Raw genomic sequence first — 18,037 nt, 5'->3', positions numbered from 1 at the left:
CGGCATTTTTCTCCTTTTTGTGGGCTTTGTATATAGACTGTAAGCTAGTTGAGTAGGGCCATTAATTGTAATTGTCCTATTATAGTTAAATCCCCCCTCTAATAATATTGTAAAGCGCTACAGAATCTGTTGGCGCTATATAAATGGCAATAATAATAATAATACTATAACATCATCACTGGTAGACAGGTTGGTGGGGGCTGCAGGTATTTAAACCTACCATGCATGATCATGTATTGACACACTGTTGTGTATCATAAGAGACATATTGAAGGGATAAACCCGTTAAAAGGAGAACGCAGTAAACAAATAAAATAATGCAGTTATGGCCATCAAGGGCTTCCCCTATCCATTTCTCTTTTTCCTGGTGGCAGCTAAGAGTGCAGGAGTATGCATGCTTTGTATAGAGGCCATACTGAAGCGGAGTATTGGCATCATGATACATAGATCATTACACTGGACTGTAGCGCTGTGACACTGCATGCGTTATGATACCAACATGTCCCCTAATAATTTTGATATGGAGTCCACTCCCAATAAGTTGGCAATAGGGCAGTTCCTTATGAAACACATGTACCCTTGGGCTGCCTCAGGCTGTAAAACATGAAGAACCAGTCACCCAGTGCAGTTATTTTGAGGTTCTGTTGGGAGATCAGCGCTCTGCTCCCGCTTCCTTTGGAACCATTTCAGTTCACGTTTTCCCTCTGGCTTTGCTTATCACGAGATGTTTAATAAATGCCCCTTTCATCAAAGTATTTGAGTTTGAATAATATAAATAAGTAAATTCAATTTATAACATTAACACTTACAATTTAGAGTCCACAAACGATCGCACCAAACACTGGTCTTTCTTCACTCCAGCATCATCACTGCAGCTCGGGGACACAACCTAAAAGGGGGGAAAAGCAATACATACATTTGTTAATCGCTAACCATCATTCAGTGCAAACATATCTACTCCAACTTGTAAATGTACAATAAATATGGGAGGGAAAGCAGATCAGCTGAAGGAAGCTCACTGTCAAACACTGGTTATTCATTGATTAGAGATTTTCCCCCTCTGGCTACATTTAGGCTTTGGGGGTGGAGGTGACGCACCACAGTAATATCTCTGCACTGTGGGGACATTTATCGGCCTGGTCTCAGCACAATCTTTCTGGCACCTAGCTATATGCTTTGAGGGAGACGTCAACTCCCAGAGCAGAGCCAGCGCAGTGCTGACGAGAGCCGGAGCAGAGCCAGCGCAGTGCTGACGAGAGCCGGAGCAGAGCCAGCGCAGTGCTGACGAGAGCCGGAGCAGAGCCAGCGCAGTGCTGACGAGAGCCAGAGCAGAGCCAGCGCAGTGCTGACGAGAGCCGGAGCAGAGCCAGCGCAGTGCTGACGAGAGCCGGAGCAGAGCCAGCGCAGTGCTGACGAGAGCCGGAGAAGAGCCAGCGCAGTGCTGACGAGAGCCGGAGAAGAGCCAGCGCAGTGCTGACGAGAGCCGGAGAAGAGCCAGCGCAGTGCTGACGAGAGCCGGAGCAGAGCCAGCGTAGTGCTGACGAGAGCCGGAGCAGAGCCAGCGTAGTGCTGACGAGACCCAGAGCAGTGCTGACGAGACCCAGAGCAGAGCCAGCGTAGTGCTGACGAGACCCAGAGCAGTGCTGACGAGAGCCAGAGCAGAGCCAGCGCAGTGCTGACGAGAGCCAGAGCAGAGCCAGCGCAGTGCTGACGAGAGCCAGAGCAGAGCCAGCGCAGTGCTGACGAGAGCCAGAGCAGAGCCAGCGCAGTGCTGACGAGAGCCAGAGCAGAGCCAGCGCAGTGCTGACGAGAGCCAGAGCAGAGCCAGCGCAGTGCTGACGAGAGCTAGAGCAGAGCCAGCGCAGTGCTGACGAGAGCCAGAGCAGAGCCAGCGCAGTGCTGACGAGAGCTAGAGCAGAGCCAGCGCAGTGCTGACGAGAGCCAGAGCAGAGCCAGCGCAGTGCTGACGAGAGCCAGCGCAGTGCTGACGAGAGCCAGAGCAGAGCCAGCGCAGTGCTGACGAGAGCCAGAGCAGAGCCAGCGCAGTGCTGACGAGAGCCAGAGCAGAGCCAGCGCAGTGCTGACGAGAGCCAGAGCAGAGCCAGCGCAGTGCTGACGAGAGCCAGAGCAGAGCCAGCGCAGTGCTGACGAGAGCCAGAGCAGAGCCAGCGCAGTGCTGACGAGAGCCAGAGCAGAGCCAGCGCAGTGCTGACGAGAGCCGGAGCAGAGCCAGTGTAGTGCTGACGAGACCCAGAGCAGTGATGACGAGACCCAGAGCAGAGCCAGCGTAGTGCTGACGAGACCCAGAGCAGTGCTGACGAGACCCAGAGCAGAGCCAGCGTAGTGCTGACGAGACCCAGAGCAGTGCCAGCGCAGTGCTGACGAGACCCAGCGCAGTGCTGACGAGAGCCAGAGCAGAGCCAGCGCAGTGCTGACGAGAGCCAGAGCAGAGCCAGCGCAGTGCTGACGAGAGCCAGAGCAGAGCCAGCGCAGTGCTGACGAGAGCCAGAGCAGAGCCAGCGCAGTGCTGACGAGAGCCAGAGCAGAGCCAGCGCAGTGCTGACGAGAGCCAGAGCAGAGCCAGCGCAGTGCTGACGAGAGCCAGAGCAGAGCCAGCGCAGTGCTGACGAGAGCCAGAGCAGAGCCAGCGCAGTGCTGACGAGAGCCAGAGCAGAGCCAGCGCAGTGCTGACGAGAGCCAGAGCAGAGCCAGCGCAGTGCTGACGAGAGCCAGAGCAGAGCCAGCGCAGTGCTGACGAGAGCCAGAGCAGAGCCAGCGCAGTGCTGACGAGACCCAGAGCAGAGCCAGCGCAGTGCTGACGAGACCCAGAGCAGTGCTGACGAGACCCAGAGCAGTGCTGACGAGAGCCAGAGCAGTGCTGACGAGAGCCAGAGCAGTGCTGACGAGAGCCAGAGCAGAGCCAGCGCAGTGCTGACGAGAGCCAGAGCAGAGCCAGCGCAGTGCTGACGAGAGCCAGAGCAGTGCTGACGAGACCCAGAGCAGTGCTGACGAGACCCAGAGCAGTGCTGACGAGAGCCAGAGCAGTGCTGACGAGAGCCAGCGCAGTGCTGACGAGAGCCAGAGCAGAGCCAGCGCAGTGCTGACGAGAGCCAGAGCAGAGCCAGCGCAGTGCTGACGAGACCCAGAGCAGTGCTGACGAGAGCCAGAGCAGTGCTGACGAGAGCCAGCGCAGTGCTGACGAGAGCCAGAGCAGAGCCAGCGCAGTGCTGACGAGAGCCAGAGCAGAGCCAGCGCAGTGCTGACGAGAGCCAGAGCAGAGCCAGCGCAGTGCTGACGAGAGCCAGAGCAGAGCCAGCGCAGTGCTGACGAGAGCCAGAGCAGAGCCAGCGCAGTGCTGACGAGAGCCAGAGCAGAGCCAGCGCAGTGCTGACGAGAGCCAGAGCAGAGCCAGCGCAGTGCTGACGAGAGCCAGAGCAGAGCCAGCGCAGTGCTGACGAGAGCCAGAGCAGAGCCAGCGCAGTGCTGACGAGAGCCAGAGCAGAGCCAGCGCAGTGCTGACGAGAGCCAGAGCAGAGCCAGCGCAGTGCTGACGAGAGCCAGAGCAGAGCCAGCGCAGTGCTGACGAGAGCCAGAGCAGAGCCAGCGCAGTGCTGACGAGAGCCAGAGCAGAGCCAGCGCAGTGCTGACGAGAGCCAGCGCAGTGCTGACGAGACCCGGAGCAGAGCCAGCGTAGTGCTGACGAGACCCGGAGCAGAGCCAGCGTAGTGCTGACGAGACCCAGAGCAGAGCCAGCGTAGTGCTGACGAGACCCAGAGCAGAGCCAGCGTAGTGCTGACGAGACCCAGAGCAGTGCTGACGAGACCCAGAGCAGAGCCAGCGTAGTGCTGACGAGACCCAGAGCAGTGCTGACGAGACCCAGAGCAGAGCCAGCGCAGTGCTGACGAGACCCAGAACAGTGCTGACGAGACCCAGAGCAGAGCCAGCGCAGTGCTGACGAGACCCAGCGCAGTGCTGACGAGACCCAGAGCAGAGCCAGCGCAGTGCTGACGAGACCCAGAGCAGAGCCAGCGCAGTGCTGACGAGACCCAGAGCAGAGCCAGCGCAGTGCTGACGAGACCCAGAGCAGAGCCAGCGCAGTGCTGACGAGACCCAGAGCAGAGCCAGCGCAGTGCTGACGAGACCCAGAGCAGAGCCAGCGCAGTGCTGACGAGACCCAGAGCAGAGCCAGCGCAGTGCTGACGAGACCCAGAGCAGAGCCAGCGCAGTGCTGACGAGACCCAGAGCAGAGCCAGCGCAGTGCTGACGAGACCCAGAGCAGAGCCAGCGCAGTGCTGACGAGACCCAGAGCAGAGCCAGCGCAGTGCTGACGAGACCCAGAGCAGAGCCAGCGCAGTGCTGACGAGACCCAGAGCAGAGCCAGCGCAGTGCTGACGAGACCCAGAGCAGAGCCAGCGCAGTGCTGACGAGACCCAGAGCAGAGCCAGCGCAGTGCTGACGAGACCCAGAGCAGAGCCAGCGCAGTGCTGACGAGACCCAGAGCAGAGCCAGCGCAGTGCTGACGAGACCCAGAGCAGAGCCAGCGCAGTGCTGACGAGACCCAGAGCAGAGCCAGCGCAGTGCTGACGAGACCCAGAGCAGAGCCAGCGCAGTGCTGACGAGACCCAGAGCAGAGCCAGCGCAGTGCTGACGAGACCCAGAGCAGAGCCAGCGCAGTGCTGACGAGACCCAGAGCAGAGCCAGCGCAGTGCTGACGAGACCCAGAGCAGAGCCAGCGCAGTGCTGACGAGACCCAGAGCAGAGCCAGCGCAGTGCTGACGAGACCCAGAGCAGAGCCAGCGCAGTGCTGACGAGACCCAGAGCAGAGCCAGCGCAGTGCTGACGAGACCCAGAGCAGAGCCAGCGCAGTGCTGACGAGACCCAGAGCAGAGCCAGCGCAGTGCTGACGAGACCCAGAGCAGAGCCAGCGCAGTGCTGACGAGACCCAGAGCAGAGCCAGCGCAGTGCTGACGAGACCCAGAGCAGAGCCAGCGCAGTGCTGACGAGACCCAGAGCAGAGCCAGCGCAGTGCTGACGAGACCCAGAGCAGAGCCAGCGCAGTGCTGACGAGACCCAGAGCAGAGCCAGCGCAGTGCTGACGAGACCCAGAGCAGAGCCAGCGCAGTGCTGACGAGACCCAGAGCAGAGCCAGCGCAGTGCTGACGAGACCCAGAGCAGAGCCAGCGCAGTGCTGACGAGACCCAGAGCAGAGCCAGCGCAGTGCTGACGAGACCCAGAGCAGAGCCAGCGCAGTGCTGACGAGACCCAGAGCAGAGCCAGCGCAGTGCTGACGAGACCCAGAGCAGAGCCAGCGCAGTGCTGACGAGACCCAGAGCAGAGCCAGCGCAGTGCTGACGAGACCCAGAGCAGAGCCAGCGCAGTGCTGACGAGACCCATAGCAGAGCCAGCGCAGTGCTGACGAGACCCATAGCAGAGCCAGCACAGTGCTGACAAGACCCACAAACTGTGCAGTACAGTACTGGTTCCATGTCAATGGTAATTTTAGATCCCCCTATGCTTTGGTTTTAAAACAAGCTTTGTTTAAAACAGCACCCATTGCTAAGGGTACCTGTGAAAAATGCAGAGTGAAGTCTGAAAGACATACACACACACGTACATAGTACTCATACGCTTTAGGTGACATATATATTTTGCCTTTTTTCCCCCACGTTCATGGCAGTAAATAACACTGGATCCACATTATATGTCCACTTTGCAAAGCCCAATATGCAGTGGATGAAGAAATAGTAAAACTATTCCCATGGAGAATGCTCACTTCACGGCTACAATCCGCAGACAGCGTTTCATTTTACTAACTGGACTTCCTCAGACAATAGCATTAACTTTCTCACCCCTCTACCAACACACAGAAAGAAAGCCAGTTGTGCTGAGATAGGGATTTAATATCCAACTCAGCCTTGATAAATAGACTTTTTCCAGATGATTCATGACAAAAGAGAAATGGGCTGTCCCAGACAAAATGCCAGCTGAATTCTCTATGTGAAAGCCACAATGACAAGGAAATAAGTGGCCAAATGCCAACTGAACATATTACCTAGTGAGCAAATAAAGCTGCCCTGCTCACGGGCCCTTGTTTGGTTCATGCAGGTGGCACTAATAATACATGTTGGTAATGCATAAGCCTGGCTTTCCCCAAGTATATTGCACACAGTACATATTTAAAGGGACACTAACAGTATTGTTAATTTTATTACAAAGCTAAATGGATCCCCAATAGCCCATCCCCTCTGATCATTGACTGAGAGTGGCAGCTGACCTCTTTCAACCTATCACAGCCAAGCAATGCTGGTATAAATTGGTAGGACTTAAGAAATATGCCACCTCTACCTTAACCATTTCTCTAGTGGTGGCGCCGTGCTGTCGGCATCCAGGGACCTTCAGTGTTAAACAGCTTGGAAAAGGCCATTTTAATGAAGTGAATGGCAGTGCCAGGAGGCTCCAAACACTATAGCCAATTCATTGAGATGAAATGGCTATAGTGTCTCCTATAATGTCCATTTAAAGAAAACCCAAAAAGAGCAGATATTCTTTGCAACAACATTATCAGCAATAACTCCTCCTAGGGAAGGAAGCTCATTTAGGAAACATTACTACCAGAACATTTCTTTCATTTAGCTGTTATAATAATCTAGTAATAATGTAGAATTTTTCTTTAACTTTTATAGTCAAATATTGTATGTATGATGGGCAAGTACAATTGCATAACGATCTGAGCCAGAGGACAAGCTGGTTCAAGACAATCCACAGAATAATTGTAGATCGCTTTGTTAGACGTGGACAGCGATGCAATGAAGGGTTGGGCTCCCAAAATGGCTGCAAGTGAAGTTTATTTTTATTTTTAAAGTTGGTGCTGTTCTATGGAATTAATTTTTAATTAGTAAGTTTACTACTTGTGTTGCACGGCTGATATTCTGCAAATTAACAGCAAAGCCAATTTTTTTTTTACTTTTTCAGTAACCTCTACCAACACTGGAAAACTTAAACCAAACAACATGTATGTTTGCATACCCCACTTCAGGGATTCTCATAAGGGATACCAGACTAAGCAGGGATATAGAGGGACACTCCTGTGTATGGACAGTATTAGCAGAGCGCTACCAACCAATAAGAACAGTCTTGTATCGGCTGCGCTGAATAAAACCATCTTGCTTCCCCTGCAGGTGAGACCAGATACTACGTGAGTGCCCAGGGGACACAGAGGTTGCTGAATGCATTCAGGGCATAATCATGGCTCTTGTTACATTAAATCAAGGGTATTAAATCACATCACCTTCCTGATAAATAAATTTAAAAAAAGCAATAATGTTCTGCTGGCTTGTGGTTAGTAAAGCATGATGGGAGTTGTAATAAGTAGCCGAGGGACAGACTGCAGTATGTAAACTCAAATTTAGATTGGAGTTTCCTGCACTGTTTGCAGGGCAAACGCAACAAGACATTGCTATTTTCACCTGCATGCTCGCAAATGAAAAGCAAACTATTTACTTTCTAAAAAATAAATAAATAAAAAGCAAAAACAATCATCCAAAACTTTCTCTTTCAGCCAACAGGGAGACAGATGTACAGCTCTTGTTGAGCAAGGACTCCCATAAATTACTAGCTGGGAAAGAATCAAGGGAGGTGAAGCTATGTAGTTGGTGGGCTCTATTTTACTCCCTGATCGCCCCCCCTTAGTAGAGGAGCTAGACTCGGGGAGGACATATTACACAGAAAGCATGCACAGTGTTTGCAAACATGTCTACCCATTAATGACATGATGGTTTGCCTGAAATTACACACTTCTCTCAGATGCTTGCAAATTCTGAGTCTTTGTACGGACAGCATCAAACATGACAGCACGATCACTTGATTTACAAGCATAACACAAAAACAAACATTTAAACCGCGAACACAATAAAACTTGTGCGATACCATGAATACATGCTAGGTTTTTTTACTGTGCAGTAAGTCATACATGCAGCAAACTTGACAACAATTAATCGATCACTTAATTCCGAGAAGCATATTGTGAGTACGGTATATAACCTACACAGAAACATTTCCCTTAATGGGGTGAAACTTGGCTCCAGCAATATTCCTGGAAAGCCTGGTGTAGAGGATAATGATAGGTTGCACGGTTGTTACCATAGCAAAATAAAGTACTCCTAAATGTTTTTGTCTATTTATGATGTTAAAGTTTAACCCCTTAAGGACCAAACTTCTGGAATAAAAGGGAATCATGACATGTCACACATGTCATGTGTCCTTAAGGGGTTAAAGAACAACTGTCACCTCAAAACAATGTTTTTAATAGAATTATCAATTCATCAATTTTTTTTTTAGATGATTTTTTTCTTTTAGTTTTTTCAAATAAAGGTATATGTAAAAATAAAAAGCAATAATAAAGATTAAAAACTCATCCCCGCATTTATCCTTCTGCCATACATTGGATCAGACAGTGTTTGAAAACCAACAGTTAGTCTATATGGTCTTCCCTGCTTCCGTGCTGGGAGTGTAGCAGGACGGATTTAAATACCATCAGTCCCAAGGTGGACATATATGGCTGAGGGATCCGGTCATATACTAAGTGTAGAGATGAGTTTTTCCTCTCTGTTTTTTACATATACTTTATTTAGAAACACATTTCATCCCAAAGGTAAAAAGATTACCATATTAAAACAATAATAATAGTTTTGAGGTAACAGTTATTCTTTAAGGTTACCTAACCTGGTAGATTAGCTAATTTTATTTCCTTCAAATGACAAAGCACTCACTCTAGAAGGAATTTATAAATAAACAGCTGGAAAATCAAGTCCCCGGGATATTTTTGTACATTGCAAATCACCTGCTAGTCCCCCCTATTCTTCCAAACTTTGAATGAAGGGTTACAAACACTTATTATTGATATCAAGAATACGTGGGAGAAAAATTCACCGCAGTGAGAGTAATCTCTCCATTCATTTTGATCTTCAATTCACATGTTAAAATATTTATATAAAAAAAAAAAATCCATATCAAAATATAACATTAAAATATTTTTTCTGAATTATAAATCATATTAATAGTTTATCCAAACATGTAAAACGGAGGCCATAGTGTCTTACAGCAGTGATAATTACAGTATTGGCAATGCAGTTTGCCTGCTCGGAGTGTAAGGGGGCAGGCTGGACATATTGGTTCTTACCAGAGCTGGATACCATTCTTGGGAATCGCTAGATTTCACGCTGACTACTTTGCCGATTAGTTCATCCCCTAAGCGTTTCAGATCATCATCTTCCTCCTCACTGCTCTCCTCCTCTTTTTCATCTTCAGTCCTAAAAGGTAAGAAGAAGAAAAGAAAAATGAATTAGAGAGACTTTTAAGTAGTTACAAATGGAGGAGTACAAACCCATTTTTGGGGAATTTACTTCATGGGTCAGATATAAACATTTTACCAATAGAAACCTGGTCATTAGCCACACTATTCGTTACCATACTGATATTTCAAATTCCTTCTGCCAGAAAAAAATCCCTGTGTAATCATAAAATGTTACAAATAGGTGCCAGGTATAGATCGTTATACAGATGGTAGAGGCACATAGGTAACAACATGACCAGCAAAACCCTTCTTGTTAGAGATTGCACCATTACTCATTCAAAACACTTTATTTTGTGTTGAATTATTTTACTTTTTCCTTCATCGCAGCAATCTTCAAACTGCTACTAGATTCTGATTTCCCTTCTGTATGTTTAAAAATGCAAGAAAACAAAAATATCTTTGTGGCTTAGGAGGAGAAATAAAAAAAGCCAACAAAAGTGAAATGACAGCACTTCTTGCTCAAAGGAACCAATTAGAAGGGTATCTGTAAATGCTTCTATAATTACTCCCAATATAATAGGTTACAGCAGACAGGGGAGTAATTGTCATGGTAACTGTAATTAAATAGCGGCTGGCACTGGTGTAAATGGCGCTTCGGACCTGCCTTTCTCCCATTCTCATACACTGCTCTCTGGGAGAAGGTTATAATAATAATATTTAATTATTTAAATATAACCACAATATTTAACCCATACATCACTTTTCTATCTCCGTGTTTTAAAACTTTTAAAATCAATACAGAATTTGTAAGAGGACAGAGATGGTATTGCTAGCTTACACCAAAAATGTTACATACATCAACTTTTTAACACAATCCTCCAACCCTCAGAGACGGAGACAGATTCTTTAAAACATTTTCCCCCATTCTTAACAGCTAGACCATCGTGAATGGGATCTGTTCACTTACATCCTGCCCAAATGTGGGGATCTGTCCTCCCTGCCAATACTCCACATCCTACACCCATGCTCCAACTTGGCTAAAATCTGCAATTACTTCGTAAATAATTCATGATTAGCAGTTCAGTTAACCAACCTCAACTAAATATTCCCACGTAATTCTTGTGCCAAGCAGAGGATGTTTTGTTAGGAATAAAAGCCTCTTTAATCTCAAGGTTATTTGACAGAGGTCATTAGCAACATGTGAAAAGAATACATAAATAAAGACTTTGCCCATGTAGAATTTTGTGGTAGCAGTGTTGTACTGACTAAGGGGTAATATGGCTAATGCCATATCAGTATGACAGGTATAACAAAGAAAACATGACACGATGGGGTTACATTGATGTCATCATACCAGTAGCAAACAGAAGATTTCTGATTCTCTCTAGATCTTTTAATCTTTCCCTCAGCAGGAAGTTATGCTGATATGGTGACTGGGTCACACAATCATGTATGCATCAAGTTAATAACTGTCAAAAGCAGACACAACTTGGGCTTAAAGTGACACTATAGTCACAACTTTAGCTTATAGAAGCCGTTTTGGTGTATAGATAATTCCCCTGCAGTCTCACTGCTCAATTATCTGCCATTTAGGAGTTAAATCACTTTGTTTATGCAGCCCTAGTCACGCCTCCCGGCATGTGACTTGCACAACCTTTCTAAACACGTCCAGTAAAGAGCCATCTAATGTTTATACTTCATTTATTGCAAATTCTGTTTAATTAATCCTTTATTATCTCCTGCTCTGTAAATAGCTTGCTATACCCTGCATGAACCTCATGTGTGTGATTAAAGTTAAATTTACAAAGCAAGAGACAAAAACATTTGGAGTTCATTATATCTGATTGAAAGTGAAACCATTTTATTTTCCATGCAGGATGTGTCAGTCAAAGCCAGGGGAGGTGTGGCTAGGACTGCATGAACAAAAACAAACATAATTTAACACCTAGATGGCAGATAAAGCAGTAAAACGTCAATGGCATGATCTATACCCCACAACTGCTTCATTAATCTAAAGTCGTTTTGGTGACTAAAGTGTCCCTTTAAATTAAACCGAATTAATAGTTCAGCTATATATTTAAAGTGGATTAAAGTGAAGTAAGCTTCCACTCTCACCTGTCCAGATAAGGTGCCATAGAAAGTCCATCTTCATCTTAAATTTCTAATCTGTTTAAACCCTTTCTATTTGCTTCTTTTAATATTATAAATAAATAAAGAAAGATAGTATTTAGTTAAAATAATTTTTCTACAATTTTGCACTTTGTGTCACGGAATTCAACATAAGTTATGCTCCTTGATAAGGGAATGGCAGTAGGAGGTTCCTTGTCCCTTTCTTGCTGCAAAAATTGGCCGATAACTGCAGCGGTGTAAGCCTGCCCCTTTAATGCCTTGAGACACTTCTGCTCATCCAAATATTTGTACAGCACTCAAGCTATACAATTTAGTTGTCAGACTCCTTCACAGCTTTTACTGAAGGAGCCTGAAATAGTTTTGTATGACAGCTCAACTCACAAAACGGAGATGGAGTGGTCGACAAACCCATTGCATCTGCAATCAGCTTAGGCAACAATTCCACTGAACACATGCAATCGAGGAATCACTGCAGTGTCATCATATTCCATACATCCCTGCTGCATTCTGTTTAACAGGAAGAGGTTTCTTATTTGACAAACTCAATGCAAAAGCAGGACACTCAACAAATGCAACTCGACAAAAGAGGATTAGGGTTTGTAATGATCTTGCACATTTTTAACACATCTACAAAGATAGGAGTGCGTTCCAGCCTGGAGTGCATTTTGATTAGCTCTTATTAGCGCCTAGACAAAGAATTATTTTTTAAGTTCACCTTGTATCTCATCCTTCCCAGTGTTTTGATGCATCCTTCTGCACTATTCTAATCTGTGTTATTTTCACTACGATTCCCTTTTTGTCACTCAATCCCTCCATAAGTCCTTTCACTTACTCTTACCTACAAGGCTCTCCATAACTGTGTCCCTGCTTAGATCTCCTTCTTCGTTAGCAGATACGGTCAAGTCCGGCCTCTTCATTCAGCTGAAGAACTGTTACTGTCCCGTTCTTGTACTCGCTCCCCAGACTCTTGCCTGCAGGACGTCTATAGGACTGCCCGCTCCTTACGGAATGCCCTCCCGCACCACACGCGACTCTCCACGTCTCTGCAGACTTTGAAAAATCCTTAGAAACGCTCTTCTTTAGAGAAGCCCATCAAGCTCACCCCAAACTCCTCATGCCTCTACATTCTCCCACCCAATGTGCTCCTTCCTCCCAAACAGCCCTCCCCCTTTTTCAGGTATATACAGATCATCTGATTCCCCCACTTCCTTCTGCGTTTGCCCTTCGTCCATTTAGACCGTAAGCTAGTTTGGGCAGGGCCCTTTTCACTACTGTTCTCATATGTTAAATGTGTTTTGTTGGAATTATTTGTCTTTGTTAAGACATGACAGCCTGAAAAAAAAACCCAAGTGAATAATATATGCTCCATGATATGGGAGTAAAATACAGTGTGCATTATTCTCGCAAGATCTTAAAATATATGTAATCTATTACTTACATTGGGAGAGATGATCTCCTTCCCCGGTTTGATTTCTTTCCAATGACTGGAGTGCCAAAATGCTCAGGGTTTGTTAGTGGGAGTTGATCCAATGTCTACGTGAAAAGAAAAATCAGAGCCGGTGTCGACTTCATGCCAACTTACAGTAGATTTTAGAAGTCATATAGTATAAATAATTACCTCGCTTTCTGCAAAATGCCTTTCCCCTTTCAAACACAGCGATGTCCGCCTTAAAGTCCTTTCATCGCCATCATCAAAAACTGCAATAACCCAAAATATTTCATATTAATAAAAGCACAAAAGATAATGTCTCAGATTTCTAATGAGTGACTTCTACAAAGTGCAGAAATGTCGTATGGGTATACAAAGGCTTTCAACGTTTTAGCAATAAAAAATATCTTAAAATAATCTTAACTTCCAATGCAAGAGGAGGATTAAAGTGCAAGTGTTTAAAAATAACCTGAAAACAGCAAGAACAGAAACGGAAAAAAATATTAAAATTCACATGGTGAACTGGTAGGATTCCTTGCAAAAAACTTTATTAGCTAGATTAATATCTCAGTAGTTGTTTCTTCTAATTACAAAAATACTATGTATAGAAGCAAAGTAAAAAAACAAACTTTAAACACCATAACCAGGTAGGGGTTATTGTGCAGAGAATCTTTACCTAAAGATTGGTCAAGTCCAGCGCTCACCAACCATAGCTGCTACCAACTATTGACAGATGAGGTGGATGATCAATTTAGCAGATTACAAGTGAACGTAGAGGGAGGGCAGGTCTGTTTTGCTTTCAAACAGCATGAGGAAGGGGAAGCATCCAAAGACTTTCTATAGTATAAACACTACAATGAGCTGTACTGGTTATCGTGCTTCGAGTGTCTCTTTACACAAACTCGTCCATGGCATAATTTGCTCATAGAAATCGCATAATAAGGTTTGTGTAACTGCACACTCTCTTGATAAGTAATATTTGTGACACCCAGTGGGGGCCTCGCACATGAAAACCCAAAAATAAACTCGCACATAATCTGGAGGATTTTTCATTCTGTGCCACTCAGCAATAATCACACTACACTGTGTTTTTCATAATTTATGTTTTTAAGTTGAACATTTGAGGACATAGAATTGTCCACATATCTACAGGATTCTTTTCTATTTGGAGAGATGAGCTTGAGAGAGCATACTGTACCAATTGCGTGTTGTTTTGTTTACCCTCTGTACTACAATGTGGATTATGTTTGAGCTTTATTAATAATGATTTGGGCATTATATACGTACACCCTCCCTAGATTAGCAGAATCATTCGGCTCAGCAGGTGCAGAATCCATTTACCTCTATCCACACCTTTACAAGTAACTCTCCGAAGGTAAAGTAAATTTTACAAACTCAAACTATCTTTGAAAGAAAATTGTCTTTATAAAACAAACATGCAGATTGCTGCAACTAATGTTACACAAGTCAAAATTAACGTGCACAAACACTCCGCCTTACTTTTAAGTTAGCGGCTGGTATTATTTGAAGAGGCAGTCTGAGCACCATAGCCATTGTGGTTATGGTTCTAGCGAGCTACTGACACGATTTCTTGGTTCTGTAAACCGTTACGAGGTTTGATACAAGCAAACACAAGTTTGACACATACTGGCACGTCACCTATTTACTTGTCCACTTTAGCAATGTTAATTTTGTCCATATTCAGATGACACGCATTAGCTAAGAGTATCAGAGCATGTAAGTGGTGCTTGTGAGAATATTATACACACACATATTTCACCTGTCAAGAGATTAAAGCCAAAACCAACAAATTATGGAGCATCCCTGCAATGAGTCTCTAGTACATAGTCATGGAACGTGCTAGCAACAAAATCCCAACCGTGGCATAAATGTAGTGACACTAACGGCTCTTTAAATCCAAACGTCATATAAGAAATTTCCTCAAAATACTAAAATGCTTATACATCACGACAAATGCCTTCAGATTCACATGATTTGCTCTGGAAGAGGTGTCGAGCTACCAAAAATATATTCTTTAAAATAAAACACAAAAATGTTATCTAAACATCAAGGACACCAGGGCGCAAGTTCACTAAACAGAATCTGGACTATTTCAAAAAGCAGGAAAAATGGATTCAGTCAATTTACTGCAGATCCATATTTAATCTGAGGGATCCCAGGGTCAACCAATGCTTGACTTCAATGACATGAATGAATGACAGCAAGGAGATGCTTTTTAATAGGTGCCTTGCTTTGGGACTATTTTACATATAGTGGCAGCAATATAAAACAGCCAGGCCATGGTTGCCAGGCCATGCATGCCCAAGGGACACATGAATCATAACAATATAAAGAAGTAGGCACACAATACAAGTTTTTATTCATTTACAAACAAGTAAAACCTTACACCACCCCCCCCCCCCCCCCAAAAAAATAAAATACAGCAGACCAGAGGGGAAAAAAGAAGGAGAAACTGAACACCCTAACTTCCAGTTTGTACCTAACCCCTTAAGGACACATGACATGTGTGACATGTCATGACTCCCTTTTATTCCAGAAGTTTGGTCCTTAAGGGGTTAAAGCTGCTCTGCCACTACTTCATGCTGATAAAGCACCCACACATGACAATGCTGGAATTTCACTAACATTTCAACACAATAAACAGATACAAAACAAAGTAGCGGTTACTTAGCCTTATGGGTAAAGCCAAAAGTGACAGCAGGTGGAATCCTCAATAAACTTTAGGCAATTTCCACCAGCTGTTGTTGGTGACAACTGTGGCTACGTAGTTCTATGGAGGATCTCGTGGTCTCAAGGGATCTTCCATAAAACTGTGTTGTAATCTAAAGCAGGTGGAAGATGCTGAAGTTCCCCCTGAGGAAGATTGCGGCACATGTGAGGAAGTACTTCAACTGAGTAAATCTCCAGTTAGCTGCTGCCATGTGATGCCGCACATCAAACAGGCATGTCAGCTTCGCAGGTTTTTTCAAAACATGTAAAGCATCCCAAAATGGCAGAACTGCTTTAATATAAAGATATATATATATATATATATATATATATATATAAAATAAAAAAAATAGAAATACTACGTGCGATAAATAAATCTGCACACACAAACTAGCTATACTTAGACATGCCTAATCCCCAGCTGTGTAATAGTCAAACCCACTTAATGTTTGAGAGCATCATCCAGCCTCTAACAGGGGGACTGCTCCAAACAGCCATGTGTGGATGTACAGCTGTCCGTTGCTCCCCCACGAGGTTTGCTCCATTTTTAGACGTCTCACTGTGACAGCCAGCAATCCATTCTATCTGACTATTGGTAAACATGCATTAGATCTACACTGCACATTCTGCTGTCAGTAAAGCAACAAGTTTTATTAAAAGATTGCTACTCACCCACAGTGTACCAGCTCGCATCAGTCAGTTTACTTATAATTGCTTCCTGCGGAGACCCATCAGGTGCTTTCATTTCAACTGTTGCTCCAACCTGAAAACACCCAAAGAAAATTCAGATACTCATCCAGGAGTTTACACTAATCCATTACCCCCAACACTTTCAATGTTTAAAGACAAAGTCACAATAATCTATCACTTTCGGTTAAAACTATTTTACAAACAAAATACCCGTAACCATAACTCTCTGAAATTAATAAGTTTTTTTTTAGGAAATCACAGCTTTATACCAAACCAGATTCCATTTGCTACTATAATTAATGCAGACAGAAATAATCAATTTAAACCGGTCAAGTAGTGCCTAGTCTGTGCTGATAAACCAGCTTTATTTATGGCAGAACACTGTGGCATTTGTAAAATATAATACCCAAATATCTTTGGTCCATTCGCCAATCAGGAAATGTATTGAGAATCGTGATAAACAATTTTATGGAATGACCGCAGTGTCATATGTCAGTACTAGCAGACTTGGTGTCAAATTGAGAAGGTTGTCAGTGTTCTGAAGCATTAGCTATAACAACAGTTCCGTTAAATGGATTTTGTTTCACTCACGAAAACGTTAGTAGGGCTCTTACCATTTAAATACAATTAAAAAAAACAACAGTAAAATATTCGTTTTTAAAAATGGAACTCAAATCACCACAATACAAGCTTTATCACTGTATAGCGGTTTGAGATATTCAGAGAATTAAAACTCAGAATTGTGGAGATATACATATATACACCCAACTTGATTTCATTCACAAGTTATGAGCATTCACAGGATTTTATATAAACAGAAAACCAGCAGTGACTATTTTAGGAGTGATGTTTTCCTGGCTCCAAGGTTTTGTCAAGCCAATGATTATAAAAATGAAAGTGTTTGTAATATTTCCAAACGTGTAGGAGTTACCATGTGCTGAAAAGCTTTTTAAAACCTCGCCAGACGTCGTGACGTATGTTTAGAAATGACGTACATCTGTCATATTTATGAACGACACTGTATACATGAAGGGTTAATAAGCCTTCTGCTTCGTTCATTTACCCTATGACACAGCTAAGGGAAAGATACAGGGACACTATAGCAGCAGGACTAATTCCATGAAACAGACCCACACTTGGGAAAGTTACACATTAAACCAAGTTGTAATTGAGGCTTTCTTTAAAAATAAAAGGTCAATAAATCTAATTCTGCATTTTGCTCTAAATGCCAGCTATACGCATTTATTTTATTCTCGCTCCCCATGAGAGCAGTAGCTGATAGCTGGGTGTACAGGAGTGGGTGATGCTGTGTGTGACTCACTGACTTCTTCTTAAATGAGCGTATTCCACTTAGTGTATGTCAGAAGAAAGAGACTACAAGGGACTGTACCGATACATTGCTTCTATGTCAAAGAACAAACAATCCTTACTATCTATATCTCTCACCGCATTCTGCTAGCCATAACAAAGACAGGATGCCAAAGGACAATAACACAGTCCATGCAAATCTATCAAAGTGATGGATAATCCTTGATACTCCCTCTATACTGGGCCCGGTCGCTTTAGCAAGCTAAGCCATAGTTTCGGAGTACCAAAGGTTCGCTATCACTGACCTATCTCAATTTCCCAAAAAACGCACACTTACCCTTAATGGCCCTTTGACCTGGTCATCTTGCAGCAACTGCGTAGAGTTATCCTGCTTCAAGGTAACCTGCAAACAATCACATGTACAAATTAGCTGCCTTTCAATTGGTAAACTGCTGAAC

At 44.8% G+C, this 18,037-nt stretch overlaps 1 protein-coding gene across 2 annotated transcripts in view; it reads right to left on the bottom strand.

Annotated features, from left to right (window-relative positions):
• ARID4A (AT-rich interaction domain 4A) overlaps positions 1-18,037 on the bottom strand; it is a 64,925-nt gene that overhangs the window by 39,236 nt on the left and 7,652 nt on the right. For both annotated transcript variants that reach the window (XM_063440248.1, XM_063440249.1), the window contains exons 4-9: positions 17,917-17,982; positions 16,254-16,344; positions 13,041-13,120; positions 12,861-12,955; positions 9,179-9,308; positions 810-889 (exon numbers count right to left, since the gene is read on the bottom strand). In XM_063440248.1, the coding sequence (XP_063296318.1) occupies positions 810-889; positions 9,179-9,308; positions 12,861-12,955; positions 13,041-13,120; positions 16,254-16,344; positions 17,917-17,982 (542 nt within the window). The remainder of the gene's footprint in view (positions 1-809; positions 890-9,178; positions 9,309-12,860; positions 12,956-13,040; positions 13,121-16,253; positions 16,345-17,916; positions 17,983-18,037) is intronic.

The sequence above is a fragment of the Pelobates fuscus genome, chromosome 13 (assembly GCF_036172605.1).
Source record: "Pelobates fuscus isolate aPelFus1 chromosome 13, aPelFus1.pri, whole genome shotgun sequence".
Classification (NCBI taxonomy): domain Eukaryota; kingdom Metazoa; phylum Chordata; class Amphibia; order Anura; family Pelobatidae; genus Pelobates; species Pelobates fuscus.
The sequence above is the reverse complement of the archived record's forward strand: the minus strand, read 5'-3'. Positions and strand labels throughout refer to the sequence as shown.